The following is an 18,696-nucleotide window of genomic DNA, read 5'->3' on the forward strand; positions in this document are numbered from 1 at the left end:
GATTGACACAACTCCCAATCATGACACAGAGGCTTATTTATTGGTGTAACCAACATGCCAAACTCCACCTAATGGGAACTCCGATCCAAATTCCATACCAGCTAAGAGAAGGAGAGACAGATGGAGATTTTCAGGGCACATTCTTTCGCCTTGTTTCAACGTCATTACCGGAAGTAGTAACAACTAACAATGGCTCTTCACAACAAGAATCTCACTGCACCACACCGAGATCGCTCTCAGGTATAAGCATGGACTGTGCCTGTCCTTTACCTACTGCTAATGTGCACCACCCAAAACCCAATTGGTTTTCAGCCCACACAGCTCACAGCCCAAAACCCAATTCGCTTTCAGCCCACACAGCTCACATCCCAAAACCAAATTGGTTTTTTGTAGGGTTTTGTAATTTTCTAAACCTTAATGCCCCAACCTTCCCTCTCTACTCTCTTCTGAGTTTACTGCATCTTCTGCTTCTTCACCATCCATTTCCCCGCCACGAAACATCTTGCCGCTGATCTTGTCAACGCCCACTTCACATTTCGTCGTCGTCGCCTCCGCCGCCGCCGCTACTAGATTTCGCTGCCACCTGCCCCTCGCCACCAAGTTNCTCCCTAATATTATATATTATACCCAAAGTCTTACCTAATATTATATATACACACAATATTATATTGGTTTATAAAACGTGACTTCTAAAAATTTGTCTACAATTTAAAAAATGTATACATATAGATATAGTTAGACAATATCCATCTGTCCTAACTATAAGTTTAATGTTTGTTTGTTTTTGCTTTTTTTTTTTTCTTGCCATTGATTGAATACTACAAACCTCTGGGATCTGCTTGGAATTTTCTACTCAGTATATATCATCCATGTTCTATGACGTAGTGAAAGTATAGAAATTCATAATCTGAACGATGAACTGCAGATTGTTGGGGTAACTTGTGCAGAAATTGGCAGCAGTGGCCTTGGTGTTTGCATTAGTTTCAAATGGGTTGGAAGGCTGCTGAAAAGCTTATTAGGCACTGGAAAATTCTTAGAGGAGATAATGTGAGGGAAACATTTTAAAGATAGATACCTTACTTTCTCCTATTTATGTGTTAGGTCTCCCTCTGACGATCGTGTTTGTTGGTATTTTTCATAGGTGATGATCATTAGAGGCAAGGATAAAGGAGAAACTGGTGTTATTAAGCGTGTCATTCGCACTCAAAATCGGGTTATTGTTGAGGGTAAAAACCTGGTAAGAAAATCTTTGCCAAATTGGACAATTTGAGGTTCAGAGTTGAGCTTTCTCGTGTTCAATTGCTGTGCTTGGGCCCTCTTGCACTTGTCTGATAATGTAGCTATGCAGGCATTTAAGTCTTGCAAATGATTTGCTTGGTCGTTTTGATTTAGGGTTAAGCCTTTTCCCCCCTCCTCATATCCTTCTCTCTCTCTGCATTGAGGTCTTGCCATCACATGATTATCTGTAAAGTTAACTCACTTTCATCTTCAAGGTTCAGAAAGGGGCCGAATATTGAATTCAAGTAATGGCCTATGAAACTGACTTTGTGCTTGCCAATTCAAATGGAACTAAAGAATGGCAGCATTATGCTTTATGTTTATGAAACTAGAGAAGCATTTTCCCCAACACTTTCCACTCAATCAATGTCTATAGTCCACTGATATTCAAGGGTAGTAGGATATCATTAAGTTGAAAATCGTGTTATTATTCCACTTTCCGTTTATTTTACCAGCATGTATAATCTACAGCTGCAGCTGCTCTGATGAATGCTATTTTATGGTTCTAGCAGTTTTGTTTATAAATCCTGTTGTTTGTATGTTTCCCTTCATTGATTTTGAATCTCTATCATTTTTATGATTTCAGCCGTTGCACATGACATGAGTGTGTCAGATTTATTCTGTCATTCACTTTTCTATGCTTCATACAGGTGAAGAAACATATTAAACAAGGACAAGGTCATGAAGGTGGAATCTTTACGGTTGAAGCTCCTCTCCATGTATCCAATGTTCAAGTTGTTGATCCAGCAACAGGGTTTGGACACTATCCATGACTGCTAATAGGTTGTGATGTTTTCCTTGTGCTAGAGCATTGTCAAACATTATTCTTTTGCAGGAAGCCTTGTAAGGTTGGTGTTAGATATCTTGAAGATGGTTCTAAAGTACGAGTTTCAAGAGGAATTGGAGCCTCAGGATCTATAATCCCTCGTCCAGAAATCTTAAAGATAAGGACTACTCCCAGACCTACAGTTGGTACTGATCTAAAGTCTATTGCCCCTTTTATTTTTATCTATCCACTTTGCTGTTATTTAGAATTTTTTTTTCTTGTTCTTTGCTAAACTTGCATGTTCTGATGTGCTTCCATCGCAATTCTGTGTAGTTGGCCTTTCCTTTGTGTTTCCATGTTATTATATGTTCTTATTAATTTTACTCAATCATATAATAATTTAGATGTACTATTCCTTCTTATCAAGAGCTGTGGTCTGAGTTGAGTCTTGTTTAAAGCTATACACATGGATGGATTTTTTTCTTTATGCTCAATCTACAATGTGGGTGGGGGTGGAGGGAGTCACCCTGCCATTCCTTTGGATGTAAAGGTTGAGCATGTTTTGGCATGTCATCAATGAGCCAATTTGATGTTTAGTGCTTGCAAATATTCACATGAGCTCTCTCAAAAAATAGATGTTCTAGTGGATACCATGGTTAGCTGTTGCCATGCCCTTTTTGTTAGTATAGTAGGCTGACGGACTATGCTGCTAACTGCATATTTATTTTTATGATGCTGATTGTATCATGACTTAGACATCTGTTTTTCTTTTGCCCTCCCTCTTTCTTTGTCTACGAGGTTCTGTGAACAAGGTGCATGGAGCTGTTGTAAACGTGTTGAATTGAGTACAATATTAAAAAGTTCTCTGTCTTCTTTATTTCAAAACCTTTTTTTTTTTTTTTTTTTTTATATATATATATTAGGTCTCTGAAAAGTGAGCTAATATGGCCTATTTTTCATCTTCATCGATCATTGTTCCTAGGCCCCACATCCTTTGGCCCAAGAAAAGCAAACAACAGTTCGTACACCTACTATAGGCATAATCCTATTGCACCAAGTCCATCTTCTCTTCCTTACTTTAGTCATACTTTTAACACTAAACTCAATGAAAAAACCACCTACTGAATGCTTCCATTACTATTGGTCTTCAAGAAGGGTAAAGTTGTGATGTCCCACATTGGTTGGGGAGGAGAACAAAATACCATTTATAAGGGTGTTGAAACCTTCCCCTAGCAGACGCGTTTTAAAGCCTTGAGGGGAAGCTCGAAAGGGAAGCCCAAAGAGGACAATATTTGCTAGCGGCGGATCTGAGCCGTTACAAATGGTATCAGAGCCAGACACCAAACGATGTGCTAGCCTTCTCGTTGTTTTCTGAAGGGGGTAGACACGAGGCGGTGTGCTAGTAAGACGCTGGGCCCCAAAGGGGTGGATTTGGTGGCAGTCCCACATCGATTGGAGGAAGGAAAGAGTGCCAGTGAGGACGCTGGGCCCCAAAGGGGGGGTGGATTGTAATGTCCCACATTGGCTGGGGAGGAGAACAAAATACCATTTATAAGGGTGTGGTATAAGGGTGTGGAAACCTTCCCCTAGCAGATGCATTTTAAAGCCTTGAGGGGAAGCCCCAAAGGGAAAGCCCAAAGAGGACAATATTTGCTAGCGGTGGATCTGGGCCGTTACAAAAGTGATGGAAGCAGACCTTGCTCTCTCCAATACCTAGATGAAAATGGACTTCAAAGAAATTCGTAGTATATTTCATGGTAAAGGTACGTGCAGTCAAGTTGGTTATATTCCTTCTCTAACAGATAAAATGACAGTTAGAATAGCTTAGTATTGAAATGCTTGCTCCGTCTGGCATGCTATAGCCACAACGTACAAGACTATAAAGGTACAACCATGAACCTTAGTAGATAGCTTCAGAATGTAAACATAGAAGTTGACCTTCCATTTTGAAAGTTTATGGTAGTAAAATGGAGATCTGCCGATGGTGGGACTGATCTGTGAGTGTAAGATAGAGCTTTTGTTATGAGACTGGGGCCCATGTAGTTGTGTAATAGGGGCTGCAAGGGAAAGTTGTAATTATGTCTCATTTAGTGCGAGGAGAGTAGGCCAATTCTGATCATTTTGGGTAGTTTTGTTATTACGAGAGATCAGGGAGCTCTCTCCATCGGCTCTGTTTCTGTAAAAGGTTCTATCAGTTAGCAAATAGTTTGGCTATATCAATCAAGAAATAACAAATGAACTAGGTATGCAGCTAAGATTTTAGCGAAGTTAATTGAAAAGGGGGAAAAAGAAAATGAAAACTCATTGCATGCAACCATCTTCAAGCCAACACGGCTCAATCATTAAGTCGTGTAGATCATATGCCCATGCGCGGAAGCCCCCTAAACTTTTGGAATTTGTGTATTTTTGTTTATTTTAAATTTGATCCCTGAATATGGGATGTTGGTCCTTCCATGTATTTTAAATTTTTTTAAACATGTAGAGGCATCATTGTTGTGGCTCCCACACAAATTTTTTCTTCTTTGTTAATTAAGATTAGGCTACAATAGTTTGAAATTCTCCTTACCAGCCTAGTGCATTGGGTAATGGTTTTCCGCCGTGTTGTCTATTTAATACAGTTTGTTAATGTCAAAAGGGAGGCTAAATAGTAAAACGAATTGCTCTTCTTTTGGCCGTAGAAGGTTCTGGATCAAGTCCTTTATCCTGGCTTTTTAACTTTTCTAGACGGCTCACAAATCATAATAATAATAATAATAATAATAATAAGTTTGCGTTGGGACCCCAACTTATTGCTCTATATGTAAATAAATATTTAAAAAATTTGGGGGCCACCATCTCATTACATGACTGAATAATATTAAAATATGTTGTGTTGTCCAATCCTGTATGCATAAATTCCAAAATTTTGGGGGGATTATGACTCCTTGCTCCCTTTACCATTTGACCATGGGCTTGATGATAGGTTCTAAGGTTAAACCTATTCGGGATATTCAGGTGGTTCAACTACTGATTCACTAATGTTAATTTTTGGCCCTCCGACCTATATGGTATAGATCTGCCCTTGCATACCCCAGGACACCAGTTTTTCCGACCAAATCAGTTTAGACATCCATGTGAACCAAACTTAACAGTTGCTCACAGAGCTATTATGAACCTGAGGGGATTTCAAAATAGTCAACTTAATGTTACTGACTAAGCTGTGGACTGTATATCTTATTCTTTTGGCTGCTTATCGTTTCACTCCAGCTGTAATATTTTATTCTTTGCATTGTTTAGCTAGGTTATCTTGTCCTCTCTCTTTCTCCGTATAGCAGGAATTGAACTTCTTTAATTAATGGATTGAAATCAATTCAATAGTGACAAAAAATTCTCAAGTAATAATATAACTCAAGAACTACTTGTGTGAAGGATTTCAGTACTGTTCTTAATATTATTGAAAAACAAACGAGAGAATACGTGAATGTGGCTCAACATTTCTATGTTAGCCACTGTATCTTTGATGAAACTTAGACTTCATGCATAATTCTACATTTGATGTCTCAATCACTCGGTCTAGTCAATTTGGTCAGAAGAAATTAAGACCTTGGAGTCTGGTTCACGTTAGCTTAACAGACAGCGTCAATATTTGTACTTTGCTGAAGGTGTGAAGACCGAAACATTAACATGGAACTATGGCACATGCAATTCAATATAGTTCCCTAAATTTATTTGAATTTATTCCTCAAGTAATCGTATTACTTGTGCTCCTTTTGATTCGATCTGATTTGTTGATTTGCAGCTGGTCCTAAGGATACTCCAATGGATGTGGTACTGGAGAAAAGTTATGATGCTAAAACCGGGAAGGGCATGCCTGACCTTTAAAAGTTACTTCCAATCAATTCAGAAGACATGGTTGTACTAGGTTCCAATATATAAATTCAAAACCTGAGGATGCATGGGCGGCAGCTTGCTTGTATTACATTTTCCTTGTTTGTTATGTACTTTTATTTTAGATTAACATTCTTGCGTACTTTTGAAGGAATGACCCTGATCCTTTGATGGTTATGATAAAAGGGAAATAATTTTGTGTCAAATACATTTGCTCTTTCCGAGTCTCTTCATAGAGAGAAAAATCCTCTTCGTTTAAAGTTCTTGCATTCATACTTCTATGTGCAGAGCAATGTGAAAGATTGATTGCTTCCCAGAGGATGCAGAAGATCTATTTTTACTTGGAAACAAATCATTTCATGCGTCTTCTTACACAACTAGTAAATTCTTCCTTGTGCATTTAAATGAATAAATGCGTGTATTATACTTAATATTTTTGCAATAAATCCCACATCTAAACCAATTTATAAAATAGATAGTAGCCTACTTCACACTGATCATGATAATAGAAAAAACAAGGTAATCTTCATGCGTCTACTTACAAAACCACTAAATTCTTCTTCCTGCAGCGAATGAAAGAAAGAATTCGGTGTTGTATGTGAAATTTCGCTGTCTGTGGGAATCGAACCCACGACCACATGGTTAAAAGCCATGCGCTCTACCAGCTGAGCTAAGACGGCCGGGTGATGGTGAGTGTTGTTAGTTCTATAATTCAAAAAAATAGAGAGCAGAAAGATCCAACAATTGAATCAACGAGCAGCCATTGATATATCCAATGGTATATACTTACTTTATCCACACTGTCATTGTGAGAGGTTTGTACCAGCGAGGGTGATTGCTGATTTGACACTTCACTGCAAATGATTAACCACAGAGGGCAGTGGACCTGAAATCATCATACTTCACAACTCAAAAGAACGAATCGTAGACCCCATATCTGTGTATGTTATTTTCGGAGCTGACTTGCTTTTCTTTTGCAGAAATTTAGAAGGCACCAGAACTGTTGTTGAATCCTGTCTTAACAAAAGAAAAACTTGAATGATTCAGTGAACCAAATCAAGTGCTTTCTGTGTTTTAACTGTTGGAAAAATATGGATTTGTTGGGTTGCACGTGGAGTAATTGGGAGCACCCTTCTTTCTTTCATTATCACTCACTTTGGGAGTTCTCCCATGTCTCTTCCAACTGACATGACAATCACACGCCGTCTTTGACAAGTAAAGGCACACACCACCATAAACTTTTGAATTTGGACCAAACCCAACATTATCCCTCAAAACAGAATTAACGTCTGAAAAAAGCTTTAACTTACTGATACCACGGATTCAAATGCTTTTTGTTTCGAGTCTTGACTATGAACTTTGCATACTTCCTCTATTGTCGTATTGTTAACTCCTGTCTGTCTATAAATTCAACATTGGACAGTGTTTCCTTTAACAACGTAATGATGTCCCTACGTTTCAAGTGCTTCACATTGAAAATCTCTCACACAAACCCAACTTAAAAAGAAAACCCCCTTTTGCAGTAACTAACGGAAGGGAGAAAACAGTGATGCCTCTCTCTCTGTGGGAGTTCCATTATGGGGTTGTGTTAAATTCAACCCGACTCTGCAATAAGTTCCATTTTTGGACCAACCTTAACCACTGACTGTGATCATATTTGTACATGCATGTTCATGCTTAAATCACGTGGGATCACGTGCACATAGGATCTTATCAGTTTCAAGTTTGGACCAAGTCTTTTTATAACACCCATTTTCATGATCTATTAACAATTATTACCTTTCAAGTTTCCCAGTGTGTGCATTATTTGGTCCTCATGATGCTACCCACATTCTGCTTACTTACCACTGTATTATCTATTCAATGCTATCTCAAACCTGTGGCCCAATTTGTGTCTTTAAATCACAACCACTCAGATAAAGAAACACGCTAAACTATTTAATGGAAATAATTGGAACCCTCTGGTTGATTGAACTAAGCTCCATATTGACACGTAAAAGCTGTGAAATTGCTACTCTTTAATTGCTCCTTGACCAATCAAATGCTTGAAGAAACACAAATGCATTATTGTTTTGTGTTAGATAATATGATATTTAAAAGGGTATGAATAATTGTATAGGTTGTATTGTATTCAAACCAAAGACTCCGAAGACCTAGACAGTCCTTATTTAGCCCAAATAATTGCACCAAGTGTTGGTTTGGAGAGCAGCCGAAGCTAAGGGAAACTGTACATAAAATTGACTCGACAAGTAAATGCATGTGACAGAAATCATTTAACTATCTCGGTTGCTGGTTTATAAATAATGTCTATTCTTTTTTCAATCAACAAATGATTTTGTACCAATAATAGCATTGGCGTGTCTTACGAATACAACTCTCGAGTTAAGAGCAAAGATTGAAAGGGCAGAAAGATGGGCATTTGTGTGGCCATATGGCTCAGATGTTAAGGGACAATCTCATCTGCTACTTATCCATATTCTGCCATCGTTTTCACACCAGGAAGCATATTGGTGTAGGATTAAATTATTCTGCAAACAAACCCATTAGCTGATATAAGACAACAGAAGAAAACAACCTAGGAAAATAATTTAATAGCTTATCTTATCCAATAAAATGTATCTTCCAAATCATGGAGGTGGAGCCAATTGATTAGCCCAGGGAACAAAGCCTAGCAAGGTTGTGCCTCTACCAAACCTAGCAGCAAGCCAAAGGCAAGGACATGTGTATCTATATATATATATGTTTAGTTTTCATTTCATTTAGCAATAGAACTACAAACAAAGGACACTAGCTATATTTAAGAACAAAGGAGTACAGAGCTGACCCTAAAACAAAAGAAATATCAATCCAATCTTTGGAAGAAGAACAGACCAGAAATCAATTAATCAAATGATGTAATACCACTCTACCCAACAACAAAAACTGAATGAAACAATATGTTTGCTTATTGACATGGTGATTATTTCTGTGAAGCTGAAAGGCTGCAATTTTAGGACTTCAAGCAAACGACATATCTTATAAGTTTTAGCAATAGCATTCACTTAACACGTATACTACTTGTTACATATAAATATATGGGGTGCTATTTAATGCAGTTTTTACCACACGTAAAGCAAGCTGTAAGAGTAAATATCATTGAAACGTAAGTTTGTAAAAACAGTCAGTTCCAGCTCGGAATTCTTGAAAGCTAAAACTGTGAAAGTTGGGTTTCGGTCAGACTAAACGATAAAACATGTCTCAACATTCATCTCTTTCTCTTATGGGATTGTTGCACACAAAGGTAAGGATTCAATTACATATCAACAACAAGAGGTTCTCTCCTAATTGAATGATGGGATGTACTTTGCCATCATAGCTGAATCCTTATGACTTTTTCAACAACTTCTAAAAAACAAATTAACGAAAAAGAAAGACTTCAAAAGCAGCAATTAAACAAGTAAAAAGAGGTTCCAAACTGCTTAGTTTTCTGAGAGGTCTCATTTTTCTTCCAAGGTATTAAGGAAGGTGTGAGCTGACATTAAATAAGCCATCTTATTAAAAGAAAGAAAATGGGGAGAAAAAGACAGGTCCTTTTGAAAAGACGGGTAAAGCTACGAGTACGACGGAGGCAGTAAATGCGAGAATAAGATTAGACAGAGGGGGAGGAAATGCAGTGGGGTCACGATTACAGAGTAAAGTGGTAGGGTCACATACAGTTTGCTAAAATTTAAAAAAANAAAAAAAAAAAAAAAAAAAAAAAAAAAAAAAAAAACATAAATAATAAATAATAAATGAAGGGTTGAGGACACTCTGATGGCATTTGGCAAAAAAATTTGAAAAAAATGACAACTTTCTTAGGCTGTTTTGGTGAAAAACAGAATGGAGTCCGCCAGTCTTTTTGTGCAGTGAGCATTTTTAATGTTCCTTAACTAAGTAGCAGTGACTGTTTTGGTTTCACCCTTCACCCAATGCATTCACCAATTGAGGAACTTTTTAACTTTTTCTTTTTCATTTTGGGTCTCTTACATTTGATGCCTTAAAACGGAGTCTGCTGTTGAATTTGCAAATTTTCCTGATTTTGCTCTTCAAAGATAGTAATTATGTATTCTTAAATGGAATTTTAGAAGATATTTGGACCACTCCCCATGGATGATGGTCCAATTGAGACTCTTTCCAAATTCCTATTCATGTGGAAGAAAGGAAGGGAATCTAAGAATTCATGTTGTACTAAGATTAAGTGCTTAGATGAAAGTTGAGGCCTTTAGTTTTGGCATGAAAAAGTGAAAGGAAATTCAGCCATCATAATGCCCAGTGCAAGAAACAAAAGTGGAGACANTTTTTTTTTTTTTTTTTTTTTTTTTTTTTTTTTTTATTCCCCACTTTCAGTTGCAGTTTGTTGCCATCTGTACATATTCCTTTTTCTTTTCTATTTTGCATAATAATAGAATATTTGTGACAGAAGAAAACAGGAAAAAGTGTCCTAATTGTGTGAAGCTCTGATATTATCTCTACAACCCTTCCTTCCCCCAAAGAGAACTTTCATTCCAAAGGGACTGCAAATGATTTAGACATGAAGGACTTGTCCCCTCTCTCTTCCTTCATTTGTCCTGAATATAAGATAAGAACATGAATGGAGCAAAAGGTAAAATAAATAAATAAATAAATAAAAAGCAGTAATTTTCCAAGTCTTGAACTGTCAAGGTCTTGATTTTTCTCAAGTTAGAGATATAGAGCAATGAGTTTTGAGTCATGAAGTCAGCGATTCAAGCATATGATAAAATCAACCAACACCAAATACTCATTCATGGTAGTATTGCTGGATTTAAGGTATTTAATATATCAACACTCAAGAGCAACAGCGAAACATTAGCTTTCTCTTACCTTGCTACAGATATCATGTTTGGGCCAGTTGAAGTCATGAAGTAAAGCTCAGTTGAGAAAGATCAACGTGAGTTTTACCTGAAATATGGATGAACAAAATGCAATGAGGAAAAGGGAGATGAACCGACATGGAAAAAAAAAATGTAAATGAGCAACCTTCTTTTTTGGATTCTAGGCATTAGAAACACCTCCATAATTATGGAGACAAAGAAGACTTTTGGCAGTGCCCACCTGCAGAATGGGGACCAAAATTAACAAATGAGAAGAGAAGCAGTGCAAAAGATCTCAGCTAAAACTTTTAATGAGAAACATGACTAGAAAATGACATTTCAAAAGTAGGCATTCTATTCTCAGAGTCAATGGCACCATCCCCGTACTTTAGTGGTTAAATATGTGAGGCTTTCTATTTAACTCAAAAAACAGACCAGCGGCCACAATGGTCTGCGATATTCATCATCTGTTATTAAGAGCATTTAAACCACGAAGGATAATAAAATAGGTCCTTGTCACCATTTCTTTCAAGCAGGCAAAACTTAANATGAACAAAATGCAATGAGGAAAAGGGAGATGAACCGACATGGAAAAAAAAAATGTAAATGAGCAACCTTCTTTTTTGGATTCTAGGCATTAGAAACACCTCCATAATTATGGAGACAAAGAAGACTTTTGGCAGTGCCCACCTGCAGAATGGGGACCGAAATTAACAAATGAGAAGAGAAGCAGTGCAAAAGATCTCAACTAAAACTTTTAATGAGAAACATGACTAGAAAATGACATTTCAAAAGTAGGCATTCTATTCTCAGAGTCAATGGCACCATCCCCGTACTTTAGTGGTTAAATATGTGAGGCTTTCTATTTAACTCAAAAAACAGACCAGCGGCCACAATGGTCTGCGATATTCATCATCTGTTATTAAGAGCATTTAAACCACGAAGGATAATAAAATAGGTCCTTGTCACCATTTCTTTCAAGCAGGCAAAACTTAAGATCTTCTACTAAGCTTTATGATCGCATCCTTATTTATTTGATAAAACGGAAGTTCGAACTCCCAAGGATATCACATTTTCTAGACAGTTATTTCCTAAAGACAATGTTAACTAAATCAACTCACAATACTATAAATCTATGATAGAGGTTTTCAGATATTTACCTTACAGGAACAATTTGGATCCCCCCTTCAAACTGTCTTTTCTTTTGAAGTTTTGTGCGTCCTGAAGATCAGCCCAAGAAATTATGTCCCGAATAACCATTCGTGTTTTGGCAATAGCTCTTCAGCTTCAATCTTGGTACTGGAATAATTTAGACCCTTCTTTATCCAGCTAGGAGTTAGGGACTCGACCTCAGCCAAAAACACACTGCAAACTGGTCTATGGTCTGAGAATCTCGACTCTCCACGAACATAAGACAATTGATTCAGACCCCTACCGTACCACAGTATTCGATCGCACCTTCAATTAAAAAATCCACATTCATAAGTCATGGAATTGATGAAAGGCTAACAATGTTAGCACATGACAATTGCTCTCCTCAACAGGGAAGAGAGAAATTACCAAGCAGGAGTCCTACGCTTCTCTTTTGGGTACCTAGCATCTCCCGAGTATCTATCTGAGTTATAGGAATACTTGTAGGTCGGGGGGAAGCAGATTTTCCCTTCTTTCCATCCTTCAAAGACGCGTCCACATCTTTGTTCTATCCTCAGCTGATAACATGAACCATTGTATTCTCAGTTTCATAAGCTGTTAGATAAACGTACGCTACAAAATTCTTCAACAAAATGGACACAAATATGCTAATTCACCATACTACTTGCCTGATCATTTTCCAGCAGTGCTTTCCAGTTATGCATCTCGACAAGAGCTTTTGCAGACAAATAAGACAAGGCAATCCTATAATTCAAATCACCCAGCCAGATAATCCGACTGAACCAAGAAAGTGATCATTGAAGTTTGATTCAGTCGTAGAGAGAAACAAGAAACCAGAATTTCTGTAAGGTTAAAAATCACCGAAATATGATAGCAAATGAAGGATAATCTTACTCATGCTCAAGAACTGTTTGAGGGGAGAGCTCATCTTCCATGCCACTAATTCTGGGGAACCTAGTTTTCTTCAGTATCTCCATAACGTCAGCATTCCTCCTATGCTCATCGCCCTCCTTCTGCCCGGAGGATAAGTGACTACAAATGAAGCAGAAGCTTGTTTGGTGTAATGACATGCTAATTGAGATTGCTCCCTAGAACACCAGAGATAAATAGTGGCCCACTTTCAGTCAGTTCACAAGAGGTTCTTAAATCTGAAAAAAGTAAAGAAATTAAATCTTAGTCTTACCTTATTTCCAAGATACCCCATCAATCCTCTCCCTACACAAGAAATTCTCAAGTTTCGGACGTTGTCCCTGAGATCGCTTTTCACCCACACAGTAAGAAATATACCGACCATTTGTTTACTGGCAACTAAACAATACTTTGAGCGCCCAGCTTGTCTATCCCTATCATCTATGGAGAAGGAACCACAGTGGGAAATAGGAGAATAGTGGGAGACAAATGGAGAGTCACCCTGTTCAATCTCTTCATCAGATGAACCCCACCTGCAATGTGGATCATAATCACTTGGCCTATGCCCAAACATAACCTGATCAAAATCGCTAAATCGTCGATCAAATTGGGTTTTTTGTGTTGAAATGTTATTGTCCATTCTCATGCTATGACTGGAGGACTGAAATGAGGGTCGATGGAAGAACGGCAAAGCCTTCTGCTTTGTTGAAACATCAAAATCGGCATCCATATTGGTGAATAAATCATGGAGCGGGGAAGATGCGTGATAACGAGCACCATCACCAGTGCCAGGAAGAGTATTCAGAGTCTTTCTAATAAGAGCAAGCCATTTTTTAGCTGGGCCGTTGTCTTCTGTTCCCAACACATTGCCAGCATTTAGAGGAACAATTTCCTGAAAACTGGGAACCAAAAGAAAAAACAAACTTCCCTATCATTTAAAAGAATTACACAATCTTTAAGTCTGAGAAAAAGATTCCAATTCGGAGCAGTAGAACACACCCAAGAACGTATACATCTGCAGGAGTTGAGCTCGGAAGCCAATCATCCAGACTTAAATGATTTGGAGGAGATTTTCCAGCAACGTTCCAAGTTGCTACAAATATTCTGTCCACATAAACAGAAAGAGAAAAAAAGAAGGGGGCAAAGAGAGAGAGAGAGTTTAAGACAAAATGAAAGTCTTGGTCCAAAGAATCACTGCCTGGAAAAACAACTAAATCGATCATACCTGTAATTGCTCGTGTCGTCGGTCTGTGGAGCATCAAATTCAAAACTACGTTGGAGGATTCCTTCAAAACTCCTCCTGCTTGATCCCTCTGAAGTTTATATAGAAAGAGCACATAAATTAAAAAGAAAAAGAAGTATACTTTATTTCAAATAATGATGTGGGAGCTCTTGATCCTGAACCTGTTCGACTTTTCTTGGTGGCGCATGCCTCCTCCGGATGGCTGTTCCTCCATTTTTCATGGCTACCTGAAAAAGATAACCATAAAGTTGTTAAAGCTTCTTTACCGTTCATCATCACCTCAGTTTGAACATCAAAAAGACGAGAGGATTCATTGAAAGGGAGAAATGAAACTGAGTTTTTTTTATTTTTTTATTTTTATTTTTATGGATCTTGAGCAGACACCAAAAAACCAGAGTGCTCGTCATCCACAGGCATCAAAAGCCCAGTAATATCAGCTTCGGGGAATTTCAAGAACTAAATTTGCAATTTTTGTTTAGAAAAGAAGGATTCCCCACCGCAAACACTATCGTCTGCCTCGAAATCTTCTGATTTACCCTTGATATTCAGCCACTTCCTGAATAATGTCTTGGTCCATGAAAGCTTCGGTGGAATAACGAAGAGAAAAGGAAAAGGTCAATAATTTCAAACTAAACCCAAACACTAGAGACAGACAGAAGTCAAAGAAATATTATGGGCATAGTTCTGACCTTGCTTTTCTTTGAATTTCCATCTCTCATTGCTTCACTGATTCATGTAAATATTTCCAAGGGAAGAATGGAAATCCCAGTGATTCCTTAACGGGTCTGGTATTAGGACTTGGCGGATAAAAACAAAAATAAGGAACTAAAATATGAATGAAATCAATGAAATCATAAGAATTAGAACGAAACTCGAATGCGTCAATAAATTCATTGTTTGTGTGTGGGTTCCCTCAATTCAACGAATCAAAAGGAAACAGATGAAGCAACGGAATAGCTCTGGAAACAGTTGGAGTGACATGGGGGGTGGGGATAGAGTCCCAATCCCCTGTTTTTATTAGTCGACAAAGAGAAAACAGATCGAAACAAGAAGGAAAATCCCAGCTTCTCGGCATTATTTCATTTTCCGGGTTTGGGAACAAAGAGAGAGGGGAGGGAAATGACAGAAATCGGGCTGAATGTGGGGTGTGTTCGCATCCTAATTATGGGGTAAAGAACAGAATGAGGTTGAAAGAAGAAGAAGGCGCTGGTGGCGAATACATGGTGGAGTGGAGTGTTGTATTTGAAGAGAATAATAAAGATGCAGAGGAGAGAAACGCTTTCTGTGTGTGTGTGTGTGTGTCTCTCTCTCTCTCTCTCTCTCTCTCTCTCGTGAGTTGTGAAGAAGGCAAAATTAAACCAAAATCCAAGACTGACCCAAGTTGTTGAAGGGTATTTGTTCTATTGCTCACCCACTCAAACTAACAGTGCCTATAGACCCCCTTCCTCCTCTCCCTCTCTCCCCACCACCGCCACTTCTTTCCTCTCTTTCTCTCTCCAGAATGGTCAATAAAGCTAGGCTTGAACTTTGACGTAGGATAGTACTATCCCTTCTCTTCATCTCTCTGATCTTCTGCCAGAAGAAAATTTGTCCTTGTCCTTGCCTTGCCTTGCCTTGCCTTGCCTTGCCTTGCCTTGTGTCTGTGTAAGTGCAACCCACAAAATTTCTCTCATTTCTTCGTTATATTACAGTTACTTCTCAGCATGTATGTTAAAAAGATTCAAACTTTTCGTCACATATTCTTTTTATCTTTACTTGTTAACACAACAACACATGCTAGAGCCACCCATCCCCATGCACGTACGCATAATATTGAAGCATTGGTTTGAAAGAACTGAGAGTTGTTTCAAATAGAGGCCATGCACCACCAAATTCTAGGGTTTTTGTTTTGTGTGTTCAGCTGCAATTTGTTCCTCACATTTCATGCATCTGGGTTAACAAAGAAAAGAAGAGATTTTGAAAAGCACCCACATTGGGAAAGACACCCTTTTTCATTATTGAACTTAGGTTTCGGATGTCGGTAGGGAATTTTGGGTTGCCCTCACATCCTACGGGATTTTCTAGGCTTTTGAACACCACAAGATTCGAGCTTTCATTTAATGACCCAACTAAGCCACAATCCAAACTTGAATCTATCGCACTAAACAAAAGGGACTTTGCCAAGTAATGTGTGGTTAAATAGGTTTAATTTATTTTTTCAATGATTCATTTAATAATTGCGGAAGTTTGATTTTAAGAACTCGGGTCGGGTGTAAAATGTCATTTTAATCGAGATAGCTAAAAATTATAAAACTAAAACACAAAATTATTTCGTTCATTTATGTTGATAAATTTTCATATAAATTATTTTTAACCGTTCTTTCAACCCTTTGGTGCAAATTCTATATTCAATGTCAAGTTATTTAATTCAACTTATGGAGAAGAAACTCTTTAAAATTAAGATAGGCATAGTGAAAGAGCAAAGTTACTCCTTACGTTTTTATCACTGTTTTCTCTATTGATTTGCTCGATCATATCATATAGTTTGAGTTAGACATCCAATGATTTGGATTATCTAAGATGGACAATTATACCTATTTCTTGATTGGACAGGAGCCAAAGAGATGTTGCCCATCAAATAAATGGTATTCCATCGTCTTCTTTGCTTTTCATTATAAGCCACCAAGGAATTCTTTGTAGTGTTTACTATTCTCGTAGTATGTTGATCAATAAGTTTATCTATACGAATTCGACTGCTTCATATTCGAACCAACTAAAAACAAAATAGTTTGAGGAAAGCTGATAAAGTTTTCAAGGAGGTTGGATTTGTTCGACATCCCCATTCTAAAGGTAGAGAGGAATCGGTTCAAAAAGAGGAAAAAGAAGAAGGTCCGTAGGCATATATGAAAACTTAAACTGTTGTGCTCTATGGCCCCAACATACCAAACAGAAGTGTTTCACAACACCAACCAATCAGAAAAAATTCTCTTTATTCAGGGAACCAGATGAATGAATAGCTTAGAAATAAAAGAGAAACAATAGGAGGCAACCATTGACGACAGAGGTCAAAAGCGGAGAGGTTTCAAATTTGCAGTCTGAATTTACCTTTCATCTGTGTTCATAAGCCATTCTTTCCAGTTTCCAACCACCATTGACTCGTTTGTTTCTGACTTTTTCACTGTTCATCCTCCGCGCATCCTCTTGGAACTACAAATCCCTATAACATTCTCTCAAAACTGATCCTTCACGCATAAAGAATCAATTCCACACAACACCCCCAAAGAGAAAAGCTAAAAAGAAAACAATAAAACTTCTTAATAAAATGTTAGTACTCACAGTAATCCCACATCTTCATTTGCAAACATGCGTGATCCAATGCTAAAGAGCTTTGTTAATTAACTATTTGTCATTGATTTCTGTTCAATTTTATCCATTTCCATCAAACAAAACAGAGGCAGTACCAACTTAGCTTCCCTATTATTATATAATCATTACAAAGACCAATCTGCTATGCAAAATTTTGTACAGTAAGGCTAAAAAAAGCGGAATCTTTTCTACATTCAGAAAAAAAGCAGTAGAGAGGACATTTTAAAAGCATTGGAATCTACAGCTATGAGGGTGTAGGGAAGAGGTCATAACACTTTTGAGCCAACCTCATGCAATCCAACCAATGCAGAATTTCAGCATTTGGGTCGTCCTCAACCACAACATCTGACACCCTGATCTGCACCACACCTCCATAGTTCCTCACCTTCCCCCGAACCCTAGCAAAGCAACAATCACAACCCCTAATTTGGGCTGCGAAATGGGTCGCCATATTTCCAATTATCCGAACATCTGGCTGGTGGAGTGAAGCAGAATATGGCGATGTGAGATGGTTTTGGCAGCCAACAGGTAGCGACTCGCGAGAGACCACAACGCCGACGATGTCTGCACAACAAACGGCACAGGCTTTGGGGAGGAAGGGAGTACATGGTGGTTCACTGGTTTAGACGGAGTTAAAGCTCAGGCCCATTGAGCTCAAATTTGGGCCTTTTCTTTTAGGCCCAATTAGAAGATTGAAAAAAAAAAGAAAAAGAAAAAGGCTACGATGGGAGACAAGGGAAGGAAGGGTAAAGAACCGACATCCGACCGGAAAAGTCAAATACTCGAGTGTCCTTCCTCCATGCTTTAACTTTATACTATTCCTAAACAGCATCATGAGAATAGAAGAATATGGCGTGTTTTTCTTTGTCCGCATCAGAAAAATAAGGATTTTTTGTCCGTTTGAAGTGGAAGCATTGGAAGCCCTGGAAGCCCCGGAAGTAGGTGGTTTAGCTCCAACGAAGGATGGTTTTATTTAGGTGATGAAATTGTGTAGGAAAGAGGGTTTGATTTGATTATTAGGGCAATTAAGTTATGAGGAGACAGATTGTAATGAAACGGTGGAAGAGATAATGAAAATGAATGAATGAGTTCCCATCATCATTACTCACAATGGAGAAGCTATATTATGTTGTCTCACCTTCCTCGCGCCCTAGCTGTTGGTCGTCGGTAGCCACCTCTCAGCCATCGTCACTCGTACTTCATGTTTGATGCCCATCTTCTATGATCCTCAAATCTAGGTTTCTATTGCTTATATTTGTAGTTACCCCAATATACACTCCAACAAT

The 18,696-nt window shown here is 38.1% G+C and overlaps 2 protein-coding genes, 1 long non-coding RNA gene and 1 other non-coding gene across 5 annotated transcripts; 1 reads left to right on the forward strand and 3 right to left on the reverse strand.

The window, feature by feature from the left end:
- Positions 1-402: 402 nt before the first annotated feature.
- LOC111795875 (50S ribosomal protein L24) lies at positions 403-6,139 on the forward strand. 2 transcript variants are annotated; one of them, XM_023678500.1, is made up of 6 exons: positions 403-601; positions 926-1,047; positions 1,142-1,237; positions 1,929-2,032; positions 2,114-2,250; positions 5,823-6,139. In XM_023678500.1, the coding sequence occupies exons 2-6, from the start codon at positions 988-990 to the stop codon at positions 5,903-5,905; spliced, it is 480 nt and encodes a 159-aa protein (XP_023534268.1). In that variant the 5' UTR covers positions 403-601; positions 926-987; the 3' UTR covers positions 5,906-6,139. The 2 variants fall into 2 exon arrangements, with proteins under 2 accessions (XP_023534268.1, XP_023534269.1); XM_023678501.1 differs by having other exon boundaries at positions 403-600; positions 948-1,047.
- A 379-nt stretch (positions 6,140-6,518) lies between these two features.
- Positions 6,519-6,591, reverse strand: TRNAK-UUU. The gene has a single exon. It is a non-coding gene; the product is annotated as a tRNA-Lys (tRNA).
- Positions 6,592-10,274: 3,683 nt separating this feature from the next.
- LOC111795785 (type I inositol polyphosphate 5-phosphatase 4-like) lies at positions 10,275-15,425 on the reverse strand. Its single transcript, XM_023678368.1, has 13 exons — positions 14,755-15,425; positions 14,563-14,647; positions 14,227-14,292; positions 14,048-14,135; positions 13,822-13,926; positions 13,097-13,721; positions 12,808-13,001; positions 12,582-12,690; positions 12,322-12,470; positions 11,922-12,219; positions 11,377-11,451; positions 10,772-10,849; positions 10,275-10,497 (listed from the first exon to the last, which is right to left on the reverse strand). Exons 1-10 carry the CDS (start codon positions 14,782-14,784, stop codon positions 12,003-12,005), a joined length of 1,668 nt encoding a protein of 555 aa, XP_023534136.1. The 5' UTR covers positions 14,785-15,425; the 3' UTR covers positions 10,275-10,497; positions 10,772-10,849; positions 11,377-11,451; positions 11,922-12,002.
- Positions 15,426-17,015: 1,590 nt separating this feature from the next.
- Positions 17,016-17,783, reverse strand: LOC111794850. The gene is made up of 2 exons (XR_002815139.1): positions 17,698-17,783; positions 17,016-17,334 (listed from the first exon to the last, which is right to left on the reverse strand). It is a non-coding gene; the product is annotated as an uncharacterized LOC111794850 (long non-coding RNA).
- Positions 17,784-18,696: the final 913 nt, after the last annotated feature.

The sequence above is a fragment of the Cucurbita pepo genome, chromosome LG05, assembly GCF_002806865.2.
Source record: "Cucurbita pepo subsp. pepo cultivar mu-cu-16 chromosome LG05, ASM280686v2, whole genome shotgun sequence".
Taxonomy (NCBI): Eukaryota; Viridiplantae; Streptophyta; class Magnoliopsida; order Cucurbitales; family Cucurbitaceae; genus Cucurbita; species Cucurbita pepo.